The sequence below is a fragment of the Lytechinus pictus genome, chromosome 8 (genome assembly GCF_037042905.1).
Source record: "Lytechinus pictus isolate F3 Inbred chromosome 8, Lp3.0, whole genome shotgun sequence".
NCBI lineage: Eukaryota > Metazoa > Echinodermata > Echinoidea > Temnopleuroida > Toxopneustidae > Lytechinus > Lytechinus pictus.
The window spans coordinates 129,245-154,052 of record NC_087252.1 but is presented as its reverse complement, the minus strand read 5'-3'; the positions used below and the strand labels follow the sequence as shown (position 1 = coordinate 154,052).

The window sequence follows — 24,808 nt, the reverse complement described above, 5'->3', positions numbered from 1 at the left end:
GGCTGCAAAGTAATTACCCACTATATACTCCTGTCTTGCTTTTTATTTTTTGTTTTCTGTTTATTGACTACAATATGTTATGGGTTTATGGGTCTTGCTTTGTTTTCTTTTTATCAATGACAATGTGGGTTAATTGTTAAACAAAAAATATTGCTACCGGACACCCACTGTTCACAATCTTCCACATCAGACGTTTCGCAGAACATCATCACATTAAAAAAAGCAAAGATAATAACTCCAGCCTCAACATAGATTATAGGCTAAGGTGAACCCTAACAAAGAATAATATTAATAATAATAATATACTTTATAATCTTACCGCATCTAAATGGAAGATTCCACTCTCATCAATTCTAAAATGAGCTTTGATTCCTTTGTTTTCTGAGTCAGAGTTCTTATCAATCGCTTCTTTCACTCCTTTCAGATTGACCTCAAGTAACTTGTGAGCTCCAAATGCACTGAAAGAGAAATCAAGATATTGATTAGGAATTCAGTTTAATAATGGTTTATTAAAACATGCCTCGCAGCCAGAGGCTGAATAAAAACATGTGTACAATTTTACAATAACAAAATAATACTTCAAGTACAAACATGAAATGAAAAATTCAATAAAGATGGAAACTTATCACTGTTTTGTCATATGTTGCATGTAGCTGAAGAAAATATCCGAACAATGAAGGACACAGAAATTGAAAACGGAATAATACCCTATTCATAGACACCACTTTACAGAATCTACCACATTAATACAGTTATCATTGAACATGAAATCACTTAGTTATTCAATGAGCAACAGCCATTTATCAATAGTTCAATACAATTTGACGAGTTTATGTCACTGAACTCAATGGGGCTCAACCAGGGGGAAAAACAATACTTGTCAACACCAATTTATCAAACCTCTGTTTATTCAATACTAATTTCATTCAGAAACTGATAGCTATGTTTTTAATCTCTGGATTAAGGCCCCATTTCATAGGACAACACTGAAAGATTGAAAATTGGCAGTCTCCAAGATCACCGAAATTTTTATTCTAAAAAAAAAAGAAAAACCTGAAAGACTGGTATTTTTTGTCTTGCTGATCTTAGCCATTCAATCAAAATCTATTTTCATAATTTTTATAATATAACCTTTGCATAATGAGGCTTTTAGGACACACATTCATTCTAGTGATTTGAATGAATCGGGCAAAATTTTTTTTTTTGGGGGGGGCTACTTTTCATTACCATCTGTCTTAATGTGCTATATTGGATAAGCTTTAATGAATGTGGATTTTCCAGATTCTTGCTGAAATTCCAGGGCTCTTTTGAAGCCTTTGGTGGACAAGATCTCCAAGCCACTGTGTAATTTATTCCCCTGATTAGAATTGTGTTGTTTGCTATGACATCACTACAGGTCAAAATAAAATGAAATCAAAATAAAAATTTCTAACTTTCACTTACTCCAAATCATCCTCATTCATGACCCTTTCAAGGTCACCATAGTTGACCTTGATAGCAAAGTCATTGAAATGTTTATTAAAGGTCATGACCTTCTTCTGTGGGTAAGGATTGGCGATTCCAAACAATGTCCTCTTGACGCTACGGGTCACCTCACGACCGTCGTCATCAACAATGTCACGTTCAAACTCAACCTAAAGAAAGAATGATAAAAAAAATCACTGATTACAAATGCAAATAGGCAAATTTTCATTAAAATCATGCAATGATACATTTTCAAGGTTATTGTATCAATTCTCATTTTTTTTAAAACAAAATATGAACTCCTCCCGAATGATGAATGATTACAGACCTCCACCTATCTATTATTTCAATTTTTTCTTTATATTTTATCTACTTCATGTAATCTCCCTTCTGCTCTCTCTGTCATTCCTGTCTTTTGCGTATTTATATTTTGTTTTTATTTGTAATTGTAAAGCGCATAGAAAATTATACTAGTTATTATGCGCTTAATGAATATCCTCTATCATCATTATTCCTTCATTTCCATGTTGCCTTTGCACCCCCCTTGTCAATGTTTTCTTTTTCCTACGTATGTCACACATAACTGTTTGTGAGACACCCCCTGATGTAATACCTCTAGAACATTATTAAAATACCATGGCAACGCTCTCTCACCTGAATAGGGAATACATTAGCATCCTTGATAAGGAACTTCTTCACCTTGAAACCTTTGCTAAGGTGAGCTGCATGGTAGACTGCCCCGAGCGCCGCCGCTTCGTCAGCATTGATACTCTTACCAAGCTCCTTTCTATAGTATATAATAATAATAATAATATGATAAATTTGTATAGCGCAGTCACTCTATACATATACTCTACTGAGCTTCGCTTGCTCCTATTGTTTATACTACACAATAAAAATGATCTACTTAACGCTTCCCTACGCAGATGTGTCTTCAATAAAGTTTTGAAAGCATGTAGAGATTTGGCCATTCTAAAAATAAGGTGAAGTTGGTTTTATAGTATAAGACCGCAATCAAAACTTATTGGCCCATATTCTGAACTTGAGTTGAAATCAATCTCTGGTCTACTGTTGTGGTTTAAACTATGAATATATGTGACAAACATCTCTATTTACTGTACATGTTAAATTTATCAGCTCATATGACACTCAAATCATTCACCACTGACTGGGAATTATAACTAAAACAGTTTATATTCATAAAGAGAACAGTACAAAATAATATAAACCAAATATTAACATCTTTGGCTTCCCATAATTTACAATTGACTGCTAATCCTGATGTACAGTAATTGGCTTGCCATCATTTGTGCACAGAGTTTAATAGACAATGGCCTCAGTTAAACTGGACTTCAGATTACAGACCATTGACTGACAGAACTAGACAAATTAAATTGACCTTCATTCTTTTGGTAGGCTGCTTGCTTCATCATCAGGGAATAATTTTCCTGATATCGCATCGTAATTTGCTTCACATTTTTGAAAGACTGCTATGCATAAAGTCTTTTGTATAGCATATTTTTACATAGGACTGTACATAACTTAGTTGAGAGCTTTTCTCTTATGACCAAAAATGCTATTCGAATTTGTACAGCAAAATTATTCCCTGCATCATATACATAAAAAATTATTTCATTTTCACTGCTGAAAGGATTTAATGAAGGGTTGAGTAAACTTCAACACTGATGAAAATGATGGGACAAAGTAAATTATAGAATGGGTATCATGCATAAATAATTACCGACGCATGGACAGTCATGCATCAGGTAAATTTGCCAAGTGTCCGGTAATTACTAATGCATGGCAAATTTACCAGATGCATGGCTAGCCATGCGTCAGTTATCACTTATGCATGCTTGTAAAAAATTGATTTTTAGCAAAAAAATCCACCATTCTATAAAACAAATGATACACAGGTTTGTTTAAGCATCGGTAGGACTAATGAGCATGTGGGAACTATGGAAACTAGTATAATCTCACTCAGCTGCGCCTTGCCATAGTTACCTTACGCTCACAAAACCTACCGATGCACTCACATCTGTACATCATTGGTATACTATCATTCATAACATGAGTACTAACTACAAAACTGAGATGGGCGTAAGATTTCATTAGAATTCGATTATTTGCTGACCCTAGCCTTTGTGAAAAGCATTGGAAATTTATGTAACAGAGATATCTTGGGGGGAAAGCAAACTCGCTGTACCAGCAAGAAATTCTTCTGTTGGTCATAAATCTTGTTCTACTCTGGGTTATTAATATCTGAATAGTGTCAAATCTACGAGGCCACCATCGTTATCAAGCCTAATTGCTCATGATGGCAGTCTCTTGCATGCCTCTAAATGATCATTTTGTGAAACGAATAAAACGCTTTGTTATTTATTTTCATTGCTAATATTTTAACCAGAGTATCGCTGATTTGTTATATATTTTTTACCTCTTTATAATATATTGTATATCTCTGATGAGAATGCAGAAAATCAAAATAAAAATTCCCATGAAAACATACAATAATCTGCAATTACCCACTGATAATTTGTAGATGCTGAACGTTATTACTTACTTTCCTGTTACTTTCAACAGCGTCTCCTGAACTTTTGGAATTCTTGTTCCACCGCCAACCAAGATAACCTGATCAATCTCATCCTAAACAAATAAAAAAATATATATATAATAGAGGTGTTATGGCTCATTGGGTAAGTAACCCATAAGGTCAGGGGTTCAAATCTCACCACAGTACTCACTTCCTTTGGAAAGGCGTTATCTATATTTGCCACTCTCTATCATGTGAAGTAAATGGGAAACTGGGAGGAAGGCATTCTTTGAATGCTGAAGCACCCTGTCAGGGTGGCCTTGCTAAAGCTGGGGGTAACAGTCTGCAGAGCTCTCTTAGATTTTAGAAGCATTGCATTAAGCGAAATGTTGCATACAGTTATCATGTAACCAATACAAACTGGTTTAAATAGAGCACCCTATTGCTAACCACAGCTGCTTTGAAAACTCTATGTCTTTATATTGAAAATAAAATGGAATGAAATTGAAAACAATACTTAAGATAATCTAAGGGGAAACATACTGATTCAACACCAACCCAATAAGCTGTGTTTATATAGCAGTTTTTCTTAATACATATAGTTACATATATAATTCCACTACATAAATACAAAACAAAGTTAATAAAAAAATACATACTTTCTCTAATTCAAATGTTTTTTGTATGGACACTGACAAAAAGCTAAATTATGATTATAATCCTGTTTTTTTAGAGGTTCATTTACAAATAGTGAAAGTCAAAAACTCAAATCAATCTCAGTTAGTATAAACCTTATGCATTTACGTCATTGTGCCAACAAAGAGGCTGATGCAATTGTCTTGCATGTATGGGTGATCTGCAGCTGGTGCATCTCTGATAATTCAATTTACAGGTATTTCTCCTTTGATGAAGGGTACCATGAGAATAGGACGTCATATGCATAATATCTACAAACACTGTATATGAATACATACCATAATCATTTCAGATGATTTCAATGCTCTTTCCACTGGTCCACCGACCCTCTCAAAAAGGTCAGAGGTCATTTCTTCAAGCTCCGCCCTGGTCACATGACCCTTGAAATCCTTGTCGTCAAGCAGACCTTCAATCTGATAGGGCAAAGGTTTAAGTTCAAAGGTGAGAACAATATGGCTGGGAATTTTTTTAATTATAATTCTTATAATCTCTACTTGGCATTCTGCAGTGATTCCCTTGTTAGCTTGTAATGAAAAAGGATTGCCACATAATAAGTATATAGTCTGAATATCATCATCATCTTCAAAATCATCTTTGTCATCCCCCTCCTCTTCCTCCTCGTCCCTCTCCTTCTCCTCCTCCTTTTCCACCTCCCCTTTGTATCCCCTTCTCCTACTTCTACTCTCCCTACTCCTCCCCTTCCTCATTAACATCCCTAACCAAATCCAACTTCACATCATCACTTCCCTACCTGAGCAGTGATATCATTGTTGGCACTTAAAACTTTCTTCACCCTCTTAGCTTCCTTGAGTAGTTTGGCCATAGCTCTGTTAGATGTCTCCACCTTGTTAGCTGTCTTTCCTTGTTTGTTGAACATCTCAGCAAGGTGTTTCTGAAGTCTGATCTCCCATTCCAAACCACCAAGGGTACGATCAAACCTGATAACAACATATGGACATAAAAAGATCAGTAGGCCTATTAGGTTTGACATAATGCTAGTACAGACGTACATTACATTGAATCTGTGCGCATGTGCAAGATGATTCAAATAACCGAACACTGATTCGATACTAGAGCACCACCCATTAGAAATATGGCAGGCTTCAAGTCAGCTTCAACACTGGGTCTATCATGAACACCTTTAAAGCTTCATGTCATTCATATAATACTGTAATAAATTAGAATAATAGACCAACTTACCCAACTCCTTTGATGGCTAGCTGTGGATTAGTTTCTTGTATACCTCTCTCCTTAGTCTTAACCAGCTGATAACTGACGATGGTAGCTGTAGTGCTTCCCGCTCCCATGTCATAGAATAAGATGTTCTGGGGTGTGGAGTTGAAGTCGCTGCGACGAAATGCACCATAGTTCAGAGCAACTGAAGAGGGGGTAAATTTAAGGTTTTAAAACTTGTGTTTCTAAAGCACTTCTACATGTAATCAGTATAACCTACTCCCTTCATTGGTTTGACCGTTTAGTTATTCCACTTTTAACCCTAAATCTCCCGGGTTATTTTTATTCTTGTCATTCCCGGGGGGGGGGGGGGGGGGGGGGCCATTATGGCCCCCCTTAAGATCTCAGCCGCGGATTGCGCGATCACAACGAAAATTTGCATGATGGTAGAGAATGACGTAATCTACACAGTTGCATTGGTAAATTTCACATAATTCATATATTTTTATTTTATATGAATAAATTATGCTAATTTATTCATGAAATCATACTTTTTGCTCTGATTCACTAAATAAAGCTCCTAGAATGCTATTTTTTGGTGTAAATATTCTTTATAGCATTCCTAACAATTGTGAATGGAAAAAATTCTGGTACCAAGACCGATTTCTTATGTATTTTATTGTTTTTTTAATTTCTTATGTATTTCTTTGTTTTTTATTGTTTTTTCGATGGAAATCGTTCCAGACTTAATTCTGATCATAAACAAGGCAAAATTAATTAAGTTTAATCAGTAAAAGTAGAAATAATGATACATTTATGAATTTTGGCTTAATACACAATTTGCATTGGATTTGTACATGAAATCACGTTTATGAGCAATTTTGGGTCTGACATGCACTTACATAATGTTGCGTAATGTCGTAACCGCGTACCCGGGCGTCCCAAATTTGGTCTCAAAATTTGCGCGAGACTTGAAAGTAAAAAGTCAGTGAGCGGCGAGGTCAAAAATTTTGCGCAGCAGATATATAGCGAAAATTGTCAAGGGGGGGGGCCATTATGGCCCCCCCCCCGGGAGAATCAGGGTTAAAACAAATATACATAACAAACGTATTCATACACAGTGTATCAAATTAACTATCTAACATAAGTATATAACACAAGGTACACTTCAAAATGTCATAAAAGTGAGGAGCCTAAATAAAAAGCAGAGCTTGTGGAAAATTAGGCTCCCATTGGGAGAAAACATAAGTTGTTACTTTGAGCGAAAAAATGTGGAACGGTTCTGTCAATTTCCACATACTGTAAACCTCTTGTTGGAATGCCCCCAGGGAGTAAAGAAAGTGCATACTTGTATGCAGGGAGCAAAGATCCGATAACCAGGGTAATTTACATCAGATATTCAATAAAATTTTCAGAGATTTACATGTAGATTCTGACACATTCATTTATTGATCTATAAACTTAATCATAGAAATTTGCCCTCCACTGGCAGTACATACCCAAAGATAAACTGGATATGAATAAAAATCAGCATTAAACTTGTTTGATTTTTGATCTATTCAAATAAACTTTCCCGAGGGCCTTCCACATTGAATCAATACTGGCAATTGTTTTTATGATATTTGCTCTGAATCTAGAATTTCAATTATATACCATTGATACTGACTGATAATCATTACAACATATATATATGTTGATGTTACCCAAGAAGCTTCTCTCACATGAAGGTAAGGGAGAAAACTAATTATTACAATTGTTGAATTCAACGTGCAAATGTGCAGAATTGCAACTAGTGCCTTTGCAACATTAGCATGTAAACAGTTGATTTACCTGCTGTATTGTCATTCATTAACTGGAGTACCCTTAGACCGGCTAGTTCAGCAGCGTAAAGAACGGCTCTCCTCTCTGCTTGGTTGAAGAATGCAGGTAATGTGATCACTGCATCTTTAATAATTTGCTCTGTGTGGGAAAAAAATACATAACACCAGTAGAGCATTTCATCAAAATTTTTTGCCGATCAAGTTGTCAGATCTGACCACTTTCATTGATTTGATTGGCTGAGAACTTGAGTTTATATTATAACTGTCAGATAAAACATCTGACAAGTCATTTTATGAAACACCCCCCCCCCCCCCCTCTGGTTACCTCAAACAGTGTTCTATTTGTTTAACTTAAAATTCTTTTTACAAATTATGAATTAATTAATTGAGTAGTGTTGGACTGCTTTATTTGGAGAAGCTAATGGTTACAGTGGAAAATTGAAAGTTGAGTAAGAGAGATTAGAGAAGAGAATTATCATTTTTGTTATCTGTTAGCCAACAGTTTCATAAGAAAAACTGGTAACTTTGGCATTATGGTAGTACATTGGAACAGGGCTCAGCAGCTAATCACAATCACGGTTTCCATAGTACGTAAAAAAAATGGTCCCAATCAAATAAAACAATGGCTCAAAACATAGTGAGACTGTTCCCAAAGACCAATCTTATTTTCATTTTGGTGCTATGCTAAATGAAAAGTTGGCCTGGCATTAACACAGGAATTTCAACATTGAACTTGAAATACACCAAGTGAGACATTTCCTAAAAAGGTTGCTGACTTTGATTTAAGCAAATTATGGAGCCAAAAAATATGATTGAATACCAAAGATGGATAAGTATTTTACTTTAGCAAAATACTGAGTAAACTACTTGAAATTCTGGCTGAGGTATCGAATAGAATACTGGCCCAGTCCTATTTTACTCTTGGAGCTCTGCTGATGTATATCAGCCCAATGCCAACACCAAAATTAACAATGAACTTGAATTTACCAGCAAATCCTTCAGCACTTTGTCTTGAATTATTGAGGGCAATGGCAAGAAGCTCCTCTGGATGAAAGATGACATCATCATTGTGCTTAAAGTACACAGTGCCTAGAAAAAAAGGAGAAATAACACTATGTAAAAACGTTTTGTAACACAACACAGCAAAACACAATGTTTGTTATTCTTGATGAAAAACCTACAAAAAGAAACAACAAGATGAGATGACAAAAGAAACTATAACATAATAGTATTATACGGTGACATGACTCCTGCAACATGTGTTCCTGGCAATGTCTCTGAGGGCATAGGGTTAGAGTTTGCATTGTAAAAGGCCCGAATTCAAAATTACGCTTATTTTACCACGTATATTAAAAAATGTCCAATGCTGATGCGCGCTGTTGTCACAGTGCGCCAAATTGACGCCTGTTGCCGTAGTTTTTATTTATGAGTCCACTCTTCAAACAGACAACAGTGGACTCATGAATAAAATTGCGTATCTTATCATGGTAACAGGCGTCAATTAGGCGCACTGTGACAAAAGCGCGCATCAGCATTGGACATTTTTTTTATACACGCACCCGATACGTGTAATTAAGCCTAATTTATACAGGAAATCTGCATAAACCATGGATTCAACCGTGGGTTTTAAAAACCACCTTTGTGAATTCGGGCCAAAGAGTTTTTGGTTTGATATATGTAAAGATAAAGATTAAGGTTTATTTACTTTTGGAGGTTAGTTTTTATTTTGGCTTAACATGCATATTTCTGGAGCAATTGTCGCCAGAGCAAATGTCACAGAACCATTTAATGCATAACCTTGTCCTTGTCTACAAATTTTATACCAAAATGTGAGCAACATAAAGTAATTTAATAAACAAAGGATGACAAGACATGAATACAAAAACATAAATCATACACTACGTGTACCTGAATGACATCACAATGTGCTTGGAAAAAAGACAGTTCTGTTGATGTGCATGCTATACATGTATAGCAGATTTGACCTATGCTGTTCACATTTATATCCCTATAAAGACCGCGATCCCGTTTCATAAAGAGTTACAACTGTTGTAACTTTGCCATTATTTATGGCAACTACCATGGTAACCTTGATTCTGATTGGCTGCTGAGCCATGTTGCCATGGTAGTTGCCATTATGGCAAAGTATTTATGGCAACTACCATGGTAACCTTGATTCTGATTGGCTGCTGAGCCATGTTGCCATGGTAGTTGCCATTATGGCAAAGTTACAACAGTTGCAAGTCCTTTATGAAACGGGCCCAGGTCAAAGATAAAAAATAATTACTTACCTCTGTCTTCATCTTGTCCAAGTTCATAGAATGGAAATCTCTTCTGATGTAACTTGACCAGAGGGTTCTCTATAGGTTTCGTCAGAAGATCTTGGAGGTAGTAATAGTTACTTTTAGGATACCTTACTCCCTGTGTTCATGATATCAATAAATTTTAATAATGTGTTTAGCAACTTTATGTTATAATCCTGTGTATCATTATTTATGATGATAATAATAATAGATATGATTTATAATGCACCAATCTATGTACTTTCCTACTATGCAGAGTGCTAAATTAGCAACAAAAGAAAGATGAAAAAATACAGCATTAAAAAAAATAAATTTATAAAATATATATTAAAACAAGAGTGTCGCTAAGGCGAGCACATAATATGCCTGCCTGTAAAGCAGAAAATGGAGTTATTGGTCAAGCAAGAAAAGTGGAAGGTGGCGATTTCACCTTTGACTGTCTGACCTCAAAATCAATAGAATTCCTGGGATCTATGCTAATATCATACACACCAAATTATATGAGCCTAGGTTAAGTTAAAGTAAAGTTATCGTGTTTACAAAGACTTCAGAAGGGTAAGATGAAAACATGTCCCTGTGACCTTGACCTTTGACCTTTTGACCTCAAAATCTACAGGCTTCCTGGGATCCATGCTAGTATCATACACACCAAATTATATGAGCCTAGGTTAAGTTAAACTGAAGTTATCGCGTTTACAAGGAAAAGTTAACGGATGGACGGACAGACAGACAGACGGACGGACACTGAGCGTGAAACCTTAATACGTCCCGTCGAGACGGGCATATAATAATAAAAAAACAATCAAGGATAGGAAGCATTGCTTAGGCACATCTTCAGGCAATGTTTAATCATGGAGCTACATGTATTACGGAGCTCCATGGTTAATATTCAAGATTGAAAATTATTGTCAAATCTCAGTCCTCATATGACAGTTTACTTTTGAGTTTACTTATGATCACTACTGACATCAATATTGTGTTCAAGACAATCACCACCATCATAGCCATCCAGCTTCTTCTCCTCATTGCCATTTACCATGTAATAACAAACCCTAAACAATTTATTTCATTATTATTACCATCATCATCATCATCACCATCATCGCCATCATCACCATCATCACCTTCATCACCATCATCATCATCATCATCTTCATCATCATTATCATCACCATCATCGCCATCATCATCATCATCATCACCACCATCACCATCATCACCTTCATCACCATCATCATCATTATCATCATCTTCATCATCATCATCATCACCATCATCACCATCATCATCATCATCATCATCATCACCATCATCATCACCTTCATCACCATCATCATCATCATCACCATCATCACCATCATCTTCATCATCATTATCATCACCTTCATCACCATCATCACCACCATCACCATCATCACCTTCATCACCATCATCATCATCATCATCTTCATCATCATCATATCACCATCATCATCATCATCATCATCATCATCATCACCATCATCATCACCTTCATCACCATCATCATCATCACCTTCATCACAATCATCATCATCTTCATCATCATTATCATCACCATCATCGCCATCATCATCACCATCATCGCCATCATCATCATCATCACCACCATCACCATCATCACCTTCATCACCATCATCATCATCATCATCATCATCATCTTCATCATCATCATCATCACCATCATCACCATCATCATCATCATCATCTTCATCATCATCATCATCACCATCATCACCATCATCATCATCATCATCATCATCATCATCACCATCATCACCATCATCATCATCACCATCATCATCACCTTTATCACCATCATCACTACCATTATCATCACCATCGTGACCATGTAATCATCATCACCACAACCACCATCGATATCATCATCATAACCCCCAAGACTAAGCTAAAAATCACCACCATTCTACATGTAAGTCAAACCATTAAAACTTTCATCACTATCAGAAAATGATCATCCATAATCATCACCACCGCTAACAAAATAACATGATTTGCTAGCAATCATAAAGTATAAGTCAACACGCCCCTTCCTCCATATTAAGATAATCTAAACATATTCTGAAAATCATCAAGGCATGGCTGGCTACAACAATGAATCATAATCTGTTATTATGGAGTGCATGCCTCAGGCAGGAGATGCTGAACTCTTGCTCTCATCAAATTACCCATGAAAACAGCCACTCAGTCTCTTACAGAAGCTTTAAAGTACCATCTAATTGACTGTATTGACAAGAAGATGGCTAGAAATTCAGTCCTGCCCGCCAGCTTAAAAGCCTTAATAATATGTCAACAAGGCAATTTTATCTTGCCAAGTCGACTAATAAAAAGTAAAATATTGACACGTTGTTGCTATACCATGTCAACATCTCTTTTATTAAAGTCAACAGGTCTCACAAGATAACATATCTCACCATGTCAAAATAATAAGGAATTTAATCTGCTTTGACAATATAACGCATCTTACCATTTCAACATAATTCTTAAGGCATTACATGTGAATTGGCAAGGCAATATAACCTGTCTTGCCATTTGTATATAATGCTACTACATGTAGGTATACATCTAGTGAGATAAAATATCTTGTCATCTCTTCAATTAGATTAGATGGCACTTTAAATCTTCTAGAGTCACGGCAATGACACTACCATAGTGATACAGGGGAGTATAATGATCATGTTTTATTCATTAGATTTGTGCTGTTTGCTCACAACAGGGGAAATAGTTTTCACTTTAAAAGCAAAATGCTCACTGATATATTAGGAATTATAATTTTCTCCACATGCATGTCATACTTGATACTATTGATAGGACAGTACAGTATACTACATGTACATAAGGACTATAAAATCTGTCAAACTGTTTTCTATCTTGTTAGCATGCAGCATAATGTATTATAAACCAAGATTGTATATTACATGTTTTTATACAGCTTTGACGAATCTTTCCTCCTATTATTTGCCCCTTGTTTTACTTCTTATAAAATAATTCAAGAAATTCTTACTGCATAGCTTGGAAGGGCATACATGTGTACTTAATTTACATTTTGAAATTCAACTATGAAATTTCTGTTCTTTTATCACACTTTATTCATTTCCCAAACTTTTGTTATAAGAAAAACACAGCACAAAGTGTTCTGATCATGTTACAACAAATATTACAAACATTGTAGATAGTAATAGATTGTAACTTGTGGTCCATATTCATCCTGATCTAAAGAAATTGACCTTAAGACCTTTTCTATTAAACTTTTTAAAATCAGGTTGAATTTTCACTTACCACAGATAATGCTGGGTCTCCATAAAGCATCTCATCATCCCTAATAGCGATTGTAACAGGTGTTTTCCTCCGACTCTCTCTGTTGAAAGATAAAACCAACAAAGATTTGAGACAAAGTTGTTGTAGGACTGTGATGAGGTTACTTTTCCTCATAGACAAGGCCTGGTCACACCCCCAGAACTTTGCTGGAGCATTCCAGGAGCGGTGAATAAAAATCATCACTGCTCGTTACCGTTCACCACTGTTTAACAGAAGTTGGCCCCTGTCCATGCAACGCCATATATATGCTCGGCCACATCTGATAGTCCCTCCTACCACTTCGAAAGTTTGAGCTGCACAAAATATTGCGAGAGGTGAGGAGCAGGCAATTTTCCGTTCCAGCAAAGTTTACCACTGCTCCAACAAAGCCTGGTCAAAGTTTGGCACTGCTAGACGCAAGTTCATGGACGCTTGGGTCCGCTAGGCTAATGCAGAAATCTTGAACGCTGGACCATCGCTGCTTCGCCAGCTTTGCCCCGGCGGTGATTAAACGTCGCACAAACTTTGTTGGAGCGGTTATAAGCGTTTTACGAGCGGACACGGGATTGCTGGAATGATGTCGGGCATTGAAGTAGCGATCCATTGCGGTGCTGAACTTTGGTTTGGCGTTGGTATGGAGGTGTTGGAGCGGGACCAGCATTTGGCTATTTAAATACGGGGAGAAATGGACCAGGAGCCCATTTGGAATCTATTGGAACTTCCATCAAAGAGATCCGTTCAGCTCCATGGTCAAAAGCAGTACGCTACTAAACCAACTTTAAACCCCCGCCGAGCCAACGCCCGTATGCGCTTAACGCCACTCTATCAATGCTCGCGTCACGGCTAAACCAACACTCGCTACTGTTAAACCTACGCTAAAGCAACGCCTACTTCAGCGGTGCACCGCTAAGGCAACGCCCATGTTTTCGAAATTTGGCCCCCTCTCCCTACCGTTCAAGGAACGCTCCAACAAAGTTTGGGCAGTGTGACCAGGCCTTCAGATTGTGTTCTTATCATTATTATTGGGTCTTCTTATTGTACATGTACTATGTAACTGCATTCCACTTTCATGAGAAATCTGATCTGATTAAATGAATCATTGAATTTAATTGAAACAGACAATTTATAAAAATATATAGCATAACTGATTCAAATTATGAGTCCAAAATAAATTCTTATAAGCTGCTCTGATTGCAAAACATTTTTAAATTCAGGAAAATTTATCTTTGACAGGGGTATAGTACTTTATAGAGACATCATTCATATATGTGAAAGTTAATATTATTATCGATACTTACTTGTTGAGTACAATTTCCATAGGTATTCCTGGTTTGACCACAGCCACTTTGATCCATTCACTTCCAAGATCAATAGACATCACTGCCAGAGCATTGGTCAGCTGAGGATGACTGACCATTAGGGCCAGAGTGATCATAGATACTAGTCCAATCATGCTGGACAAATTCATTATTCTGCAAGAGATAGAAATGTTTCAAGGTCTATTTTCATAGAGAATATGAATATAGACATCACTGCCAGACCATTGGTCAACCAAGTATGAATGACCAATTGGACCAGAGTGACAATTACTAGTCCCACTTTGCTGGACAATTGCATTATTCTGCAAGAGATAGAAATGGTTAAGATTTTATTTTCATAGATGAAAAAAATGAATGAAAGACATCACTGCTAATTGCTAAACCACTGGTCAGTTGTGGATGACTGACCAGTAAGACCAGAGTGACCATAGATACCAATAAGTCCATTCATGCTGTATAAATTAAGAAATATCTAGATCTTATTCAAAAATAAAAATTGATCTTGTAGACTTTACTGCCAGACCATTGGCCAGCTGACAATGACTGACCAGTAGGGCTTGACCAGTTGAGTCGTGCTACAGAAAACTGCATAACTCTGCACGAGATAGAAATTTGGTCAGGTTTTAATTTTCATCGAAAAATATAACAGTGTCAGACTGCCCGAGAAAGAAGTATGTTGCCTTAATTTCTTTTTTCATTTCCATCATGGATAAATTTTCCACAAAGATGTTACAATGATCAATATTTTAGCATTTCCATAAACTCATTTATTAAAATTTGCCTATGTTTGTGACCAAATTTTGTTAAAATGGACTATCATACCAATTTTGTTGAAGACTTTTATCGATTTTCACTGTTTCTCAATGATAAAAAATAAGCCTCCATGAAACAACACGACCATTCCAAATAACAATGCGTTTCTTATTTTATTTCTAAATAATTTGAAATGAAACTAAAGTTTGCACTTTACAGTTTACATCCTTTATTCATAATCATAAGAACTGATCCATTGATTGAATTCAAAGTTATTTTCCATCATCTTATAAAGAACCAATCCATGGATTAAATTCCAAGTTCTTTCCATAAAAAAAGGGCATTAAACATGAAATACTTGGTTTCTATCCTTTTTTCATAATAAAGAACTTGGAATTATTAACCAGTGGGTCATGTTTTTAAAGGAGAATGAAACTCTTGGAGCAAGTTAGCTTTTGTGAAAGCAGAAAAATCAAAGAATAAGATCAACAAAACTTTGAGTAAAATAGGACTAGCAATAAAAGAGTTATGAGCATTTGAATGTCGAGATCACTAATGCTATGGAGATCCTCCCATTGGCAATGCGACCAAGATCTGTGATGTCACACACGTACAACTCTCCCATTTGGACACTGAAAATATACCCCAAAACATCTCTTTTTGCTCATTCTAATCATATGACAAACGATTCATCAATGATATAATGTTGTACGAACCTCTGTACTTGTCATCTCATAAAGAGAACACCTCACCTTGTGATAGACTCTATAAAAGTGAGAATATAAGTGAAATAAGTACTAAAGTAATGAGGGAGTTGTACGTGTGTGATATCACAGATCTTGGTCGCATTGCCGTCGGGAGGATCTACATGGCACTAGTGATCTCAATATTCGAATGCTCATAACTTTCTTATTATTCAATCAATCTTCCTCAAACTTTCAACAATATGTTTCTTTGATTTTTCTCTTTGATATGGATTCAGCTGGTTTCAAGGGTTTCATTCTCCTTTAAGATCAATGAAAGTGGAGAAATTCACAAACTTTGGGATTTTTTTTCCTCAAATATTTGGAGAAAAATGGAGATAGTTGCCCCTGCAGAGTCATCACCATTTAGTGGGTCCATGATCTGGAGCTCCTTGAAATATTTCAACTGATCAATATGATGACATCAATATTGGCATCATGAACATAATGAAAAAAGGGCATTTTTTATTTAAATTCTGATAATGAAATCTTGAATGAGATTGGATTTTGGAGCACAGGTCATGCTGACTGATACTTTTAGAGCATCAATTCACCAGTCAATTAACACTGCACACTCCTAGTACCAATGAGGTCCAAACATTACATGTATGGACCTCATAGGCAACATAAGTGATAAAACCGGTTAGACATTGCCGTTTCTATTTGCACCCAAGGACTTTGGCAAATGTACGCCTTAATACAAATTGGATGGTAAAAATTTTGGTATGAATTAGTTCTTAACATCGTAAATAATCTTTTACAATGTTTAAAAGTTAATGGAGTGAGGTTAAAGTTACATTTTCAGTCTTTTTTATTGAATTCTTGGTGAGCGTTCCAAACGCTGTGAGGACTGATCAACTCCGATGTGATTCACGTACTGGTCAGCTGATCGGTCAGGTGATCGGTTGGTTATCTTTTTGTCAGACGTTCATAATTTATATTACAATATATCACAGAACAAAGAATTGATAAATGTCCATAAAGACCCCCGAGATAAGATTTATAAACCACTTCAATGAATATAACATCTCTGTTATGCCCCTGCACAGACTCGTCTACATTGATTTCGATATTTAAGCGTCATTATAAAATTATAACAAAATGAACGCCTTGATTAAAGGCCATAAAGCCTAGAGACTCGCGAGCGTCATGTAACAACTCGCCCTGGATTTGCATGTACAGGATCCTATGGCGACAACAGCCGCCGCAAGAGTTGGCCAGAAGAGGCGATGAAAACACAAAATTTGGAAAGAAAAGAACCGGTGAGTACCCATTTTACATTATAATTAGTCAATTAGTATATAATGAATAAGTTAGACCTAAATTTAGGCCGTAATTTAGAGGAATGGGCTGGAAATTCAAGGCCAAAACGTACCCGTCTGGCGTCGCCTTTTCCAACACGCGTTGGAATAGCGGTGTCGCCCCAGAGTGACGCTGCATCTCATCAGTGCTGGTGACATTTTTCCAAGCTCTGCAGCTGTACTGCTTTGCCCCCGGGGTGGGGGGGGGGGGGGCGGGGGCAGTCAAATATTACTGTACACATGCATGACCAAAGAAAATGCGTTGAAAGGGGTATTTTTCAGTTTTGCCTTCATAGACAGAGAGAGCATACACTCACACTGGAAAAAATATTTTAAAAAGGGTCGATTGTTAAATGGAAGGAATGAATGACAGGGCTCGATATTATTATTAACAGTGGCCCGGGGCAACCAGAAATGAGAGACGGGCAGCCAAATTCTGTAAAATCCCACACTTGGTCAGTTGGTGGCCTGGTTTGCTTGGCTACCAAAGTTTTGATGTAATGTTTTCTATTATTTAGGGCCACCAAATTTGCTTTTAATTGCGGGCCACCAAAATATGAAATTGATGATTTTGGTGGAGTCCAAGGCAATGTCCTAACTCCTATCGGCTGTCAAAAATTCATTTTGATTTAATGTACAAATGATTGTTATTAGGCCTAGATTGTAGCCAAAGAAGAGTCAAACTTAAACTTTAACTTTTTATGTTTAAGTTTTAAGTTTATTTTTCCAATTCCAGAAAAGCAAATGTTAAATTATGCAAATTTATGCAAGAACAGGTGTCATCAAACTCCTCATTTGCATAATGTTAAAACAACACCATACGTATGGGACGATTCTAAATTTTCATAAAAAATAAGTACTTTTTAACTAAGACTTTCAAATTCAAGGACACACAAAAATGAAGACAAGCAATTACGCACAAGAGTCGTTCATTAGTTTAGGGTACAAAAGAATGAACGTATGGGACTGATCCCCACAGATTGCAAGATTCAATTAAACTCAACACACACATAATCTCACCAACAAATTCCATCATACTCATATCAGATCTCTTAAATCAGGCTTTATTCACTTACCCTGAAATTTATTCCTTGATTCAAGTAAATTCAAATGATCTAATCGCATCAAAGTTGTCTATTCCCGAATTGCCGGTGCCTCTCTTTTGCTCTCTTCTCTAACACATGTTAGATGAACGTGTACAAAAAGGTCATTGAGTGACCTCTACGTATTGCAAAGTGGCGGTTTGCGATTGGACGTAAAAAGGGCTACTAAATCCACGTCATCGCAAACCCAATCACCTAATAAATAAATCATGACTTCCTCATAAATTTCATCATTCTGTTTTTTGTTTAATCCACTCTACACTGCAAGTATACGTAATCAATCTCTATGAGCATATCTGATTATTAAATATTTATGTGATTGATGAGTGACTTGGTGGATCACTAAAAGGCCAAAGAGTTTTGCACGTTTTTTAGAGCCCCAGGCGCCCCTAATGTATAATGAGGCGGAGTTGCTTTTGGGGGCATATCATGTTTCAAAATATTAGTTTTTCAAGGAAATACTCCAATGTGTGCCAATAACCATACATGTAGAGTATTATTTATAGTCCTGCTGAATAACGGTTCAATTATAGGTGCGCGCCTCGTGTTATTATTTTATTATTATTATCAATATTATTATATTATTATTTTTTATTATTATTATCATTATTATAATTATTTTGTTGTTGTGGCCTCAAGAGTAGGCCTACCAGTTTCTGTCCTACCAGTTTCTGTAGGACATAATGATTTGGTTTTCGAGATTTTCCTATTGCTTCTAAAATAAGTTCTGTTTCTCATTAACGTATATAGGCCCTAATTAAGTAACAATTTTGCTGACTAAGGCCTATAAATTTCCAAGCCCCCGCCTCCCCTTGATCGAGGCCATGACACAGTATAGTCCTATATAGTTTTTATATACCTAATTCATTTTAGATAACTACGCTCAGTCTTCACCCGCGTGAGACCACATTTTATTTTTCAAAGTTTAGGCCTACTTATATTTGTTTCAGTCTACCGTCTATAATGCATGACCTTTACCTTTGTAATATAAATAAATTAAACATAAAATTAAAAACGGATACGAAATTGACTAAATAAAACAATCAATGAAATAATTCAATATCGTTTAGCTGAAAAAAAAATGGTGAATAGGCCTATATTTATTTATGTAATGTACGTGATCGGCATCATAATGTGTTGACTGTGGCTTATTTTAGAGAAAGAAATAAGCCTATTAATTTGAAAATTTAATTTTCTGAAGAATGGCCTTTTAAAAAAGGCTAATATCTGAAACACAAATGATAATGAATGAGTCTGTTAATAAATGAATGACTGAATATGGTCTAAACTGAGAAAGAAGACATCCAATAGGAAATATAAATGAATTTAAACAAACAAAAACGGTAGGTTAGATATTTCTGATTCAGTGAATAAATCGAAGTTAAGAGCTAAACAAAAATAAGGAATTATGGTAGAAGGAACTTTTGTTTTTATCTATCATAGATAAAAGGGCATCATGCCCATGCTCCATATATTTATGGAGGTTGTGTTCTATTTATGATTCTTTCTTTTCATTTAGATTATGAGATCTCCTGGGAGATCTGGAAAAATTGCTACAGCCGACGGTATTTCACGTCGTCAGAGCGGGGTATTGGGATAAGTTTTCAACTAGCAATAATCGCGCCTCGGATAAACCTCATTGGCTACGATACTGCCTCTGCGCAAAGATATACATGAGGGTTCAAAATCAGTATGTATATAATTTTTTAAAGCACTATTTACCAGTGACCGCACGTCGTAATCTACTTTACTATATCATATTTTTTAAATAACTCGTGCAAATTAGAATTCTATGCTGCATGCTATAGGTGTACATACATTAATATGAAAAAATTAATCTATATTTACTAAAAATTAAATACATATTATAGAAGTTTTGGTAACATTTCTGATCAATAAGCGTGTCACTGAGTACACAAGAGTACAACGCACTGGCTCTGCAGAGCGTGGATATCAGTCATATGCAAATTAGCTAATGTTTATTCATATTGATTGGCGTCGTTCGCACGCACTCGTGATTTGTTGTCGTAGGGGGACTACACAACCGATACACCCACTTCCAAGAGAGTCACTTCAAATTTTAAACTAAAAAAACTTTAAAACAACTCGAAAGCATGTAATTTGCTTCCATCCTTTTCCCGAGAATTTTACCTGCAACGATCGACCTTGCGAAAATACTGATAGGTTTTCTAGAGATAGGCCAGAAAAGGGCCGCTTTCATCACATTATTCGATCTAAACAGATTTAAAGGGATGGTCCTGGCTGAAAATATTTATATCTTAATACATAGAGTAGGATTCACTGAACAAAATGCTGAAAATTTCATCAAAATCGGATAACAAATGATAAAGTTAGTGAAGTTTAAAGTTTAGCAATATTTTATGAAAACAGTCGTCATGAATATTCATTAGGTGGGCTGATGATGTCACATCTCCACTTTCCGTTTTCTTATGTTATTACATAAAATCATATTTTTTTCTTTATTTCATGCTGGTGTGAATAATATGTCTCCCTTATAATTAAATAAGTTGCAGCAATAAATATCTAATGCACTAAATCAGTTGTCAATCCAAATTTTCTAGTTCTTGGAGGAAAAAAATTTAATAAACCAAATTTCATATAATAAAATACAAAAGAACAAGTGGGGATGTGACATCATCAGCCCACCTAATGAATATTCATGACGACTGTTTTCACAAAATATTGCTTAACTTTAAAATTCAATAACTTTGTTATCTGTTATCCGTTTTTGATGAAATTTTCGGCATTTTGCTCAGTGAATTCTACTCTATTTATTAAGCTATAAACACTTTCAGCCCGGACCATCTCCATTGAAGCCAATAAGGAAGGTGATTTGATTAGGGCTAATATGCGTGAAAACTATAGGGCTAATATGCGTGAAAACTATAACGACGACGTGCATCTTTGAAGTATTGGGGGCATGGGATCGAGAGATAAAACCATCTCAATGACTGTTTTGGGGGTCTCTTGCTTTCGTGGTGACGACACGAACAGTGTCAATCAAAAGACAGATCGCGTGGCACACCACCAGGGTGTGGTCCCCATCGGACGGCAGCTCCACAAGCAAAGTAAGCTCTAAATCCCGGCTCTAAATGGTCATAAATCTTCACATTCTAGGCCAGACCTACCTAGTCTGCGTGCATAGACTATGGCACGCCCATAGGGAAACAATTATATATATATTTCACTTGAAAAAAATATGTTTCTCTTCTACTAAACCATTTCACTCAAAGAAATTTATATTTCACTTTTCAAAAAAATATATTTCACTTTTATAAAAAAAATATATTTCACTTTTCAAAAAAATATATTTCACTTTTATAAAAAAAATATATTTCACTTTTCAAAAAAATATATTTCACTTTTCAAAAAAAATATATTTCACTTTTCATAAAAATATATTTCACTTTTCAAAAAAATATATTTCACTTTTCAAAAAAAAATATATTTCACTTTTCCAAAAAATATATTTCACTTTTCAAAAAAAATATATTTCACTTTTCAAAAAAATATATTTCACTTTTCAAAAAAAATATATTTCACTTTTCAAAAAAATATATTTCACTTTTCAAAAAAATATATTTCACTTTTCAAAAAAATATATTTCACTTTTCAAAAAATAATATATTTCACTTTTCAAAAAAAAATATGTTTCACTTTTGAAAAGAATAATTTCACTTGTTACATTTTAATTTTGAAAGAAAACAAATCCTTTCACTTTTGTTGGATATCACATGCGGCTGCCGTATTAGACCGTACGTAAAATTCATCTATCTATCTATCTACCTACATGAAATATCTATCTATCTCTCTGCCTAATATATATCTATCTGTTTAAATCTATCTATCTATCCATCTATCTGTCTGTCTATTTATCTATCTATCTCTCGAACTATTTATTTTTCTATCTATCTAACAATTATCTGTTTAAATATGTCTGTCTATCTATCTATCTGTCTGTCTCTTTATCTATCTATCTATCTATCTAATATCTATTTATTTATTTTAATATGTCTATATCTGTTTATTTATCATTCAATCTATCTATCTATATAATGATTTATCCGGCTGTTTAAATGTCTGTATATCTGTCTTAATTTCTATCTATCTGCCTATTTATCTTTATCTATATATCTATCTATCTATATATCTATCTATCTATCTATCTATCTATCTATCTATCTATCTATCTATCCAGCTATCTATCTATATATCTATCTATCTATCTATCTTAAGTCTATCTGTTCAAAATATGTATGTCTATCTGTATGTCTACCTTTTATCTTTCAATCTAATGTCTATTGATCTGTGCAAATAATCATGTATGTTTATTTGTCTGTTTATCTATTTAATATCTATCTACTAAATCTGTTAAATATGTTATTCTATATCTGTCTATCTATCAATAAATATATCGATCTATTTTCTCTCTATCTATACATCTATCCATCTATTTATCTATCTGTGTATGTACGTATGTATCTATCTGTCTCTGAATGGGCGGAAATCTCTCCCAAAAGGTAGGGGGACACAGGGGCGGATCCAGCCTTCGCCAATAGGGGGGGGGGGGCGGAAATTTGTTTCAGCCATATTTTCCCCGATCGGCAGCTCGAAGAAGATTTTTGTTTGTTTCTTTGAAGGGGCAGTCCTCCTTAGTCACTTCTTAGCTTTTATCTATTTTCTCTCTATCTATATATCTATCCATCTGTTTATCTATCTGCGTATGTATATATGTATCTATCTGTCTCTGAATCTATGTGTATATCAAATATAATATCATAATCACCGTTATCAGCATCATCATATTTGCCATCAATCATCAGCATCATCCTCCTCATCGTATTTTTTTATCATCATCAATCAATATCTATCTAATGTCTATTTGTCTATCTATCTAATACCTATTTATCTGTTTATATCTATCTATATATTAATCCCTTTTATTAATATATATCTATCTTCTATTGATCAATCCACCTATCATTTATCTCTCCAACCATCGATCTATCTATCTATTTATCTATCTTTCTTATACGTATCTGTTTAAATATGTATGTCTATCTGTCTGTCTATTTATCTTTCATACTTATATCCACTCATTTGTATAAATAATTATGTCTGTTTATCTACGACCGACCACCTAATTCGTCCGCACGACGAATTAAAATCTAGTTTCTTTTTCACTTGTTACATTTTAAATCTGAGAGAAAACAAATCCTTTCACTTTTGTTGGATAACACATACGACGGCGGCTGCCGTATTAGACTGTACGTAAAATTCATTCCTCACGTAAAAATCCATTCCTCTCGCTACGTAAAACATTTCACTCTTGTTGCAAAATTCATTTCACTCAATTGCAAAAAAATACGTTCCTCTTTTTTTTCGGCCTGTAGGCGGCGCACATCATTGTTGGCAGGACGAGGTAACAGAGATGATTGCAAAATTTTCGCTGTGCTGAGGGGAGAAATCATGAATCCGGTTGCAACACACAAAGTGACAAGGATATGGGGATACCAGCGAACCCAATTACGACACTTTCCCACGCGTGCCTGAGAATACACCGCGAGGTGGGCCCATGAACACAAAACATAAAGTTTGATTTTATTGCTGATACCTTGGTCACATTTGTTCTACGGCGGCCGTACGGCGAGTCGAAACCAGCCGTTTAAAAAAAAAATTGTACCAGCTACATATAGGTGCTTTGGATGAAAATGAATAAAACGACTGTTTTCGACTCGCCGTACGGCCGCCGTAGAGCAAATGTGACCAAGGTATGATTATGCACAATAGCCAGTGCAATCAGCTGTTGCATTCTGCCCTACGATCAATCACTAACGTTTTGTAGGCATGATATGAAGCATGAATAGCTCCACGCATGGCACTACACTATCTCCGGAGCTAAATGGACAAGGTGTTGAAATTTCCCTTTTCTCCATTCCGTCTGTCTTTTACTTCATTGACATACGATAATCGCGATGATTGATGAAATGAAGCTTACAAAAGGCTACATTTCACTGGTCAACTCGCTTGTACTTCCGTTGCAAAACCAAATTCTCACCATTTTGTCACGGGCAGTGCTTCTTCAAACCAGACATAGGCGGTAAACATACATGACTGAATGGGTGAAGACGTCATCGCTTTCGGTGGACATTCTCGGCTAACACCAACTTTTTAGGGTTGAGCGATGACGTCATCACTTAACTTCAGTCCCGTATACTCATTTTTCATGTCTGTTCAAAAGAC

At 35.6% G+C, this 24,808-nt stretch overlaps 1 protein-coding gene and 1 non-coding gene across 2 annotated transcripts in view; both read right to left on the bottom strand.

Annotated features, from left to right (window-relative positions):
* The window catches only part of LOC129266388 (hypoxia up-regulated protein 1-like), a 33,281-nt gene extending 14,603 nt beyond the window's left edge, over positions 1-18,678 (bottom strand). The window contains exons 1-13 of the mRNA XM_064103293.1: positions 18,518-18,678; positions 14,624-14,797; positions 13,308-13,386; positions 9,978-10,107; positions 8,674-8,775; positions 7,697-7,825; positions 5,894-6,071; positions 5,445-5,631; positions 4,972-5,106; positions 4,028-4,110; positions 2,119-2,251; positions 1,444-1,634; positions 320-458 (exon numbers count right to left, since the gene is read on the bottom strand). Coding sequence (XP_063959363.1) covers positions 320-458; positions 1,444-1,634; positions 2,119-2,251; positions 4,028-4,110; positions 4,972-5,106; positions 5,445-5,631; positions 5,894-6,071; positions 7,697-7,825; positions 8,674-8,775; positions 9,978-10,107; positions 13,308-13,386; positions 14,624-14,793 — 1,656 coding nt within the window. The 5' untranslated portion in view covers positions 14,794-14,797; positions 18,518-18,678. The remainder of the gene's footprint in view (positions 1-319; positions 459-1,443; positions 1,635-2,118; positions 2,252-4,027; positions 4,111-4,971; positions 5,107-5,444; positions 5,632-5,893; positions 6,072-7,696; positions 7,826-8,673; positions 8,776-9,977; positions 10,108-13,307; positions 13,387-14,623; positions 14,798-18,517) is intronic.
* A 1,394-nt stretch (positions 18,679-20,072) lies between these two features.
* Positions 20,073-20,213, bottom strand: LOC129267509 (U4 spliceosomal RNA). Its single transcript, XR_008585198.1, has one exon. It is a non-coding gene; the product is annotated as a U4 spliceosomal RNA (small nuclear RNA).
* Between the last annotated feature and the right edge of the window lie 4,595 nt (positions 20,214-24,808).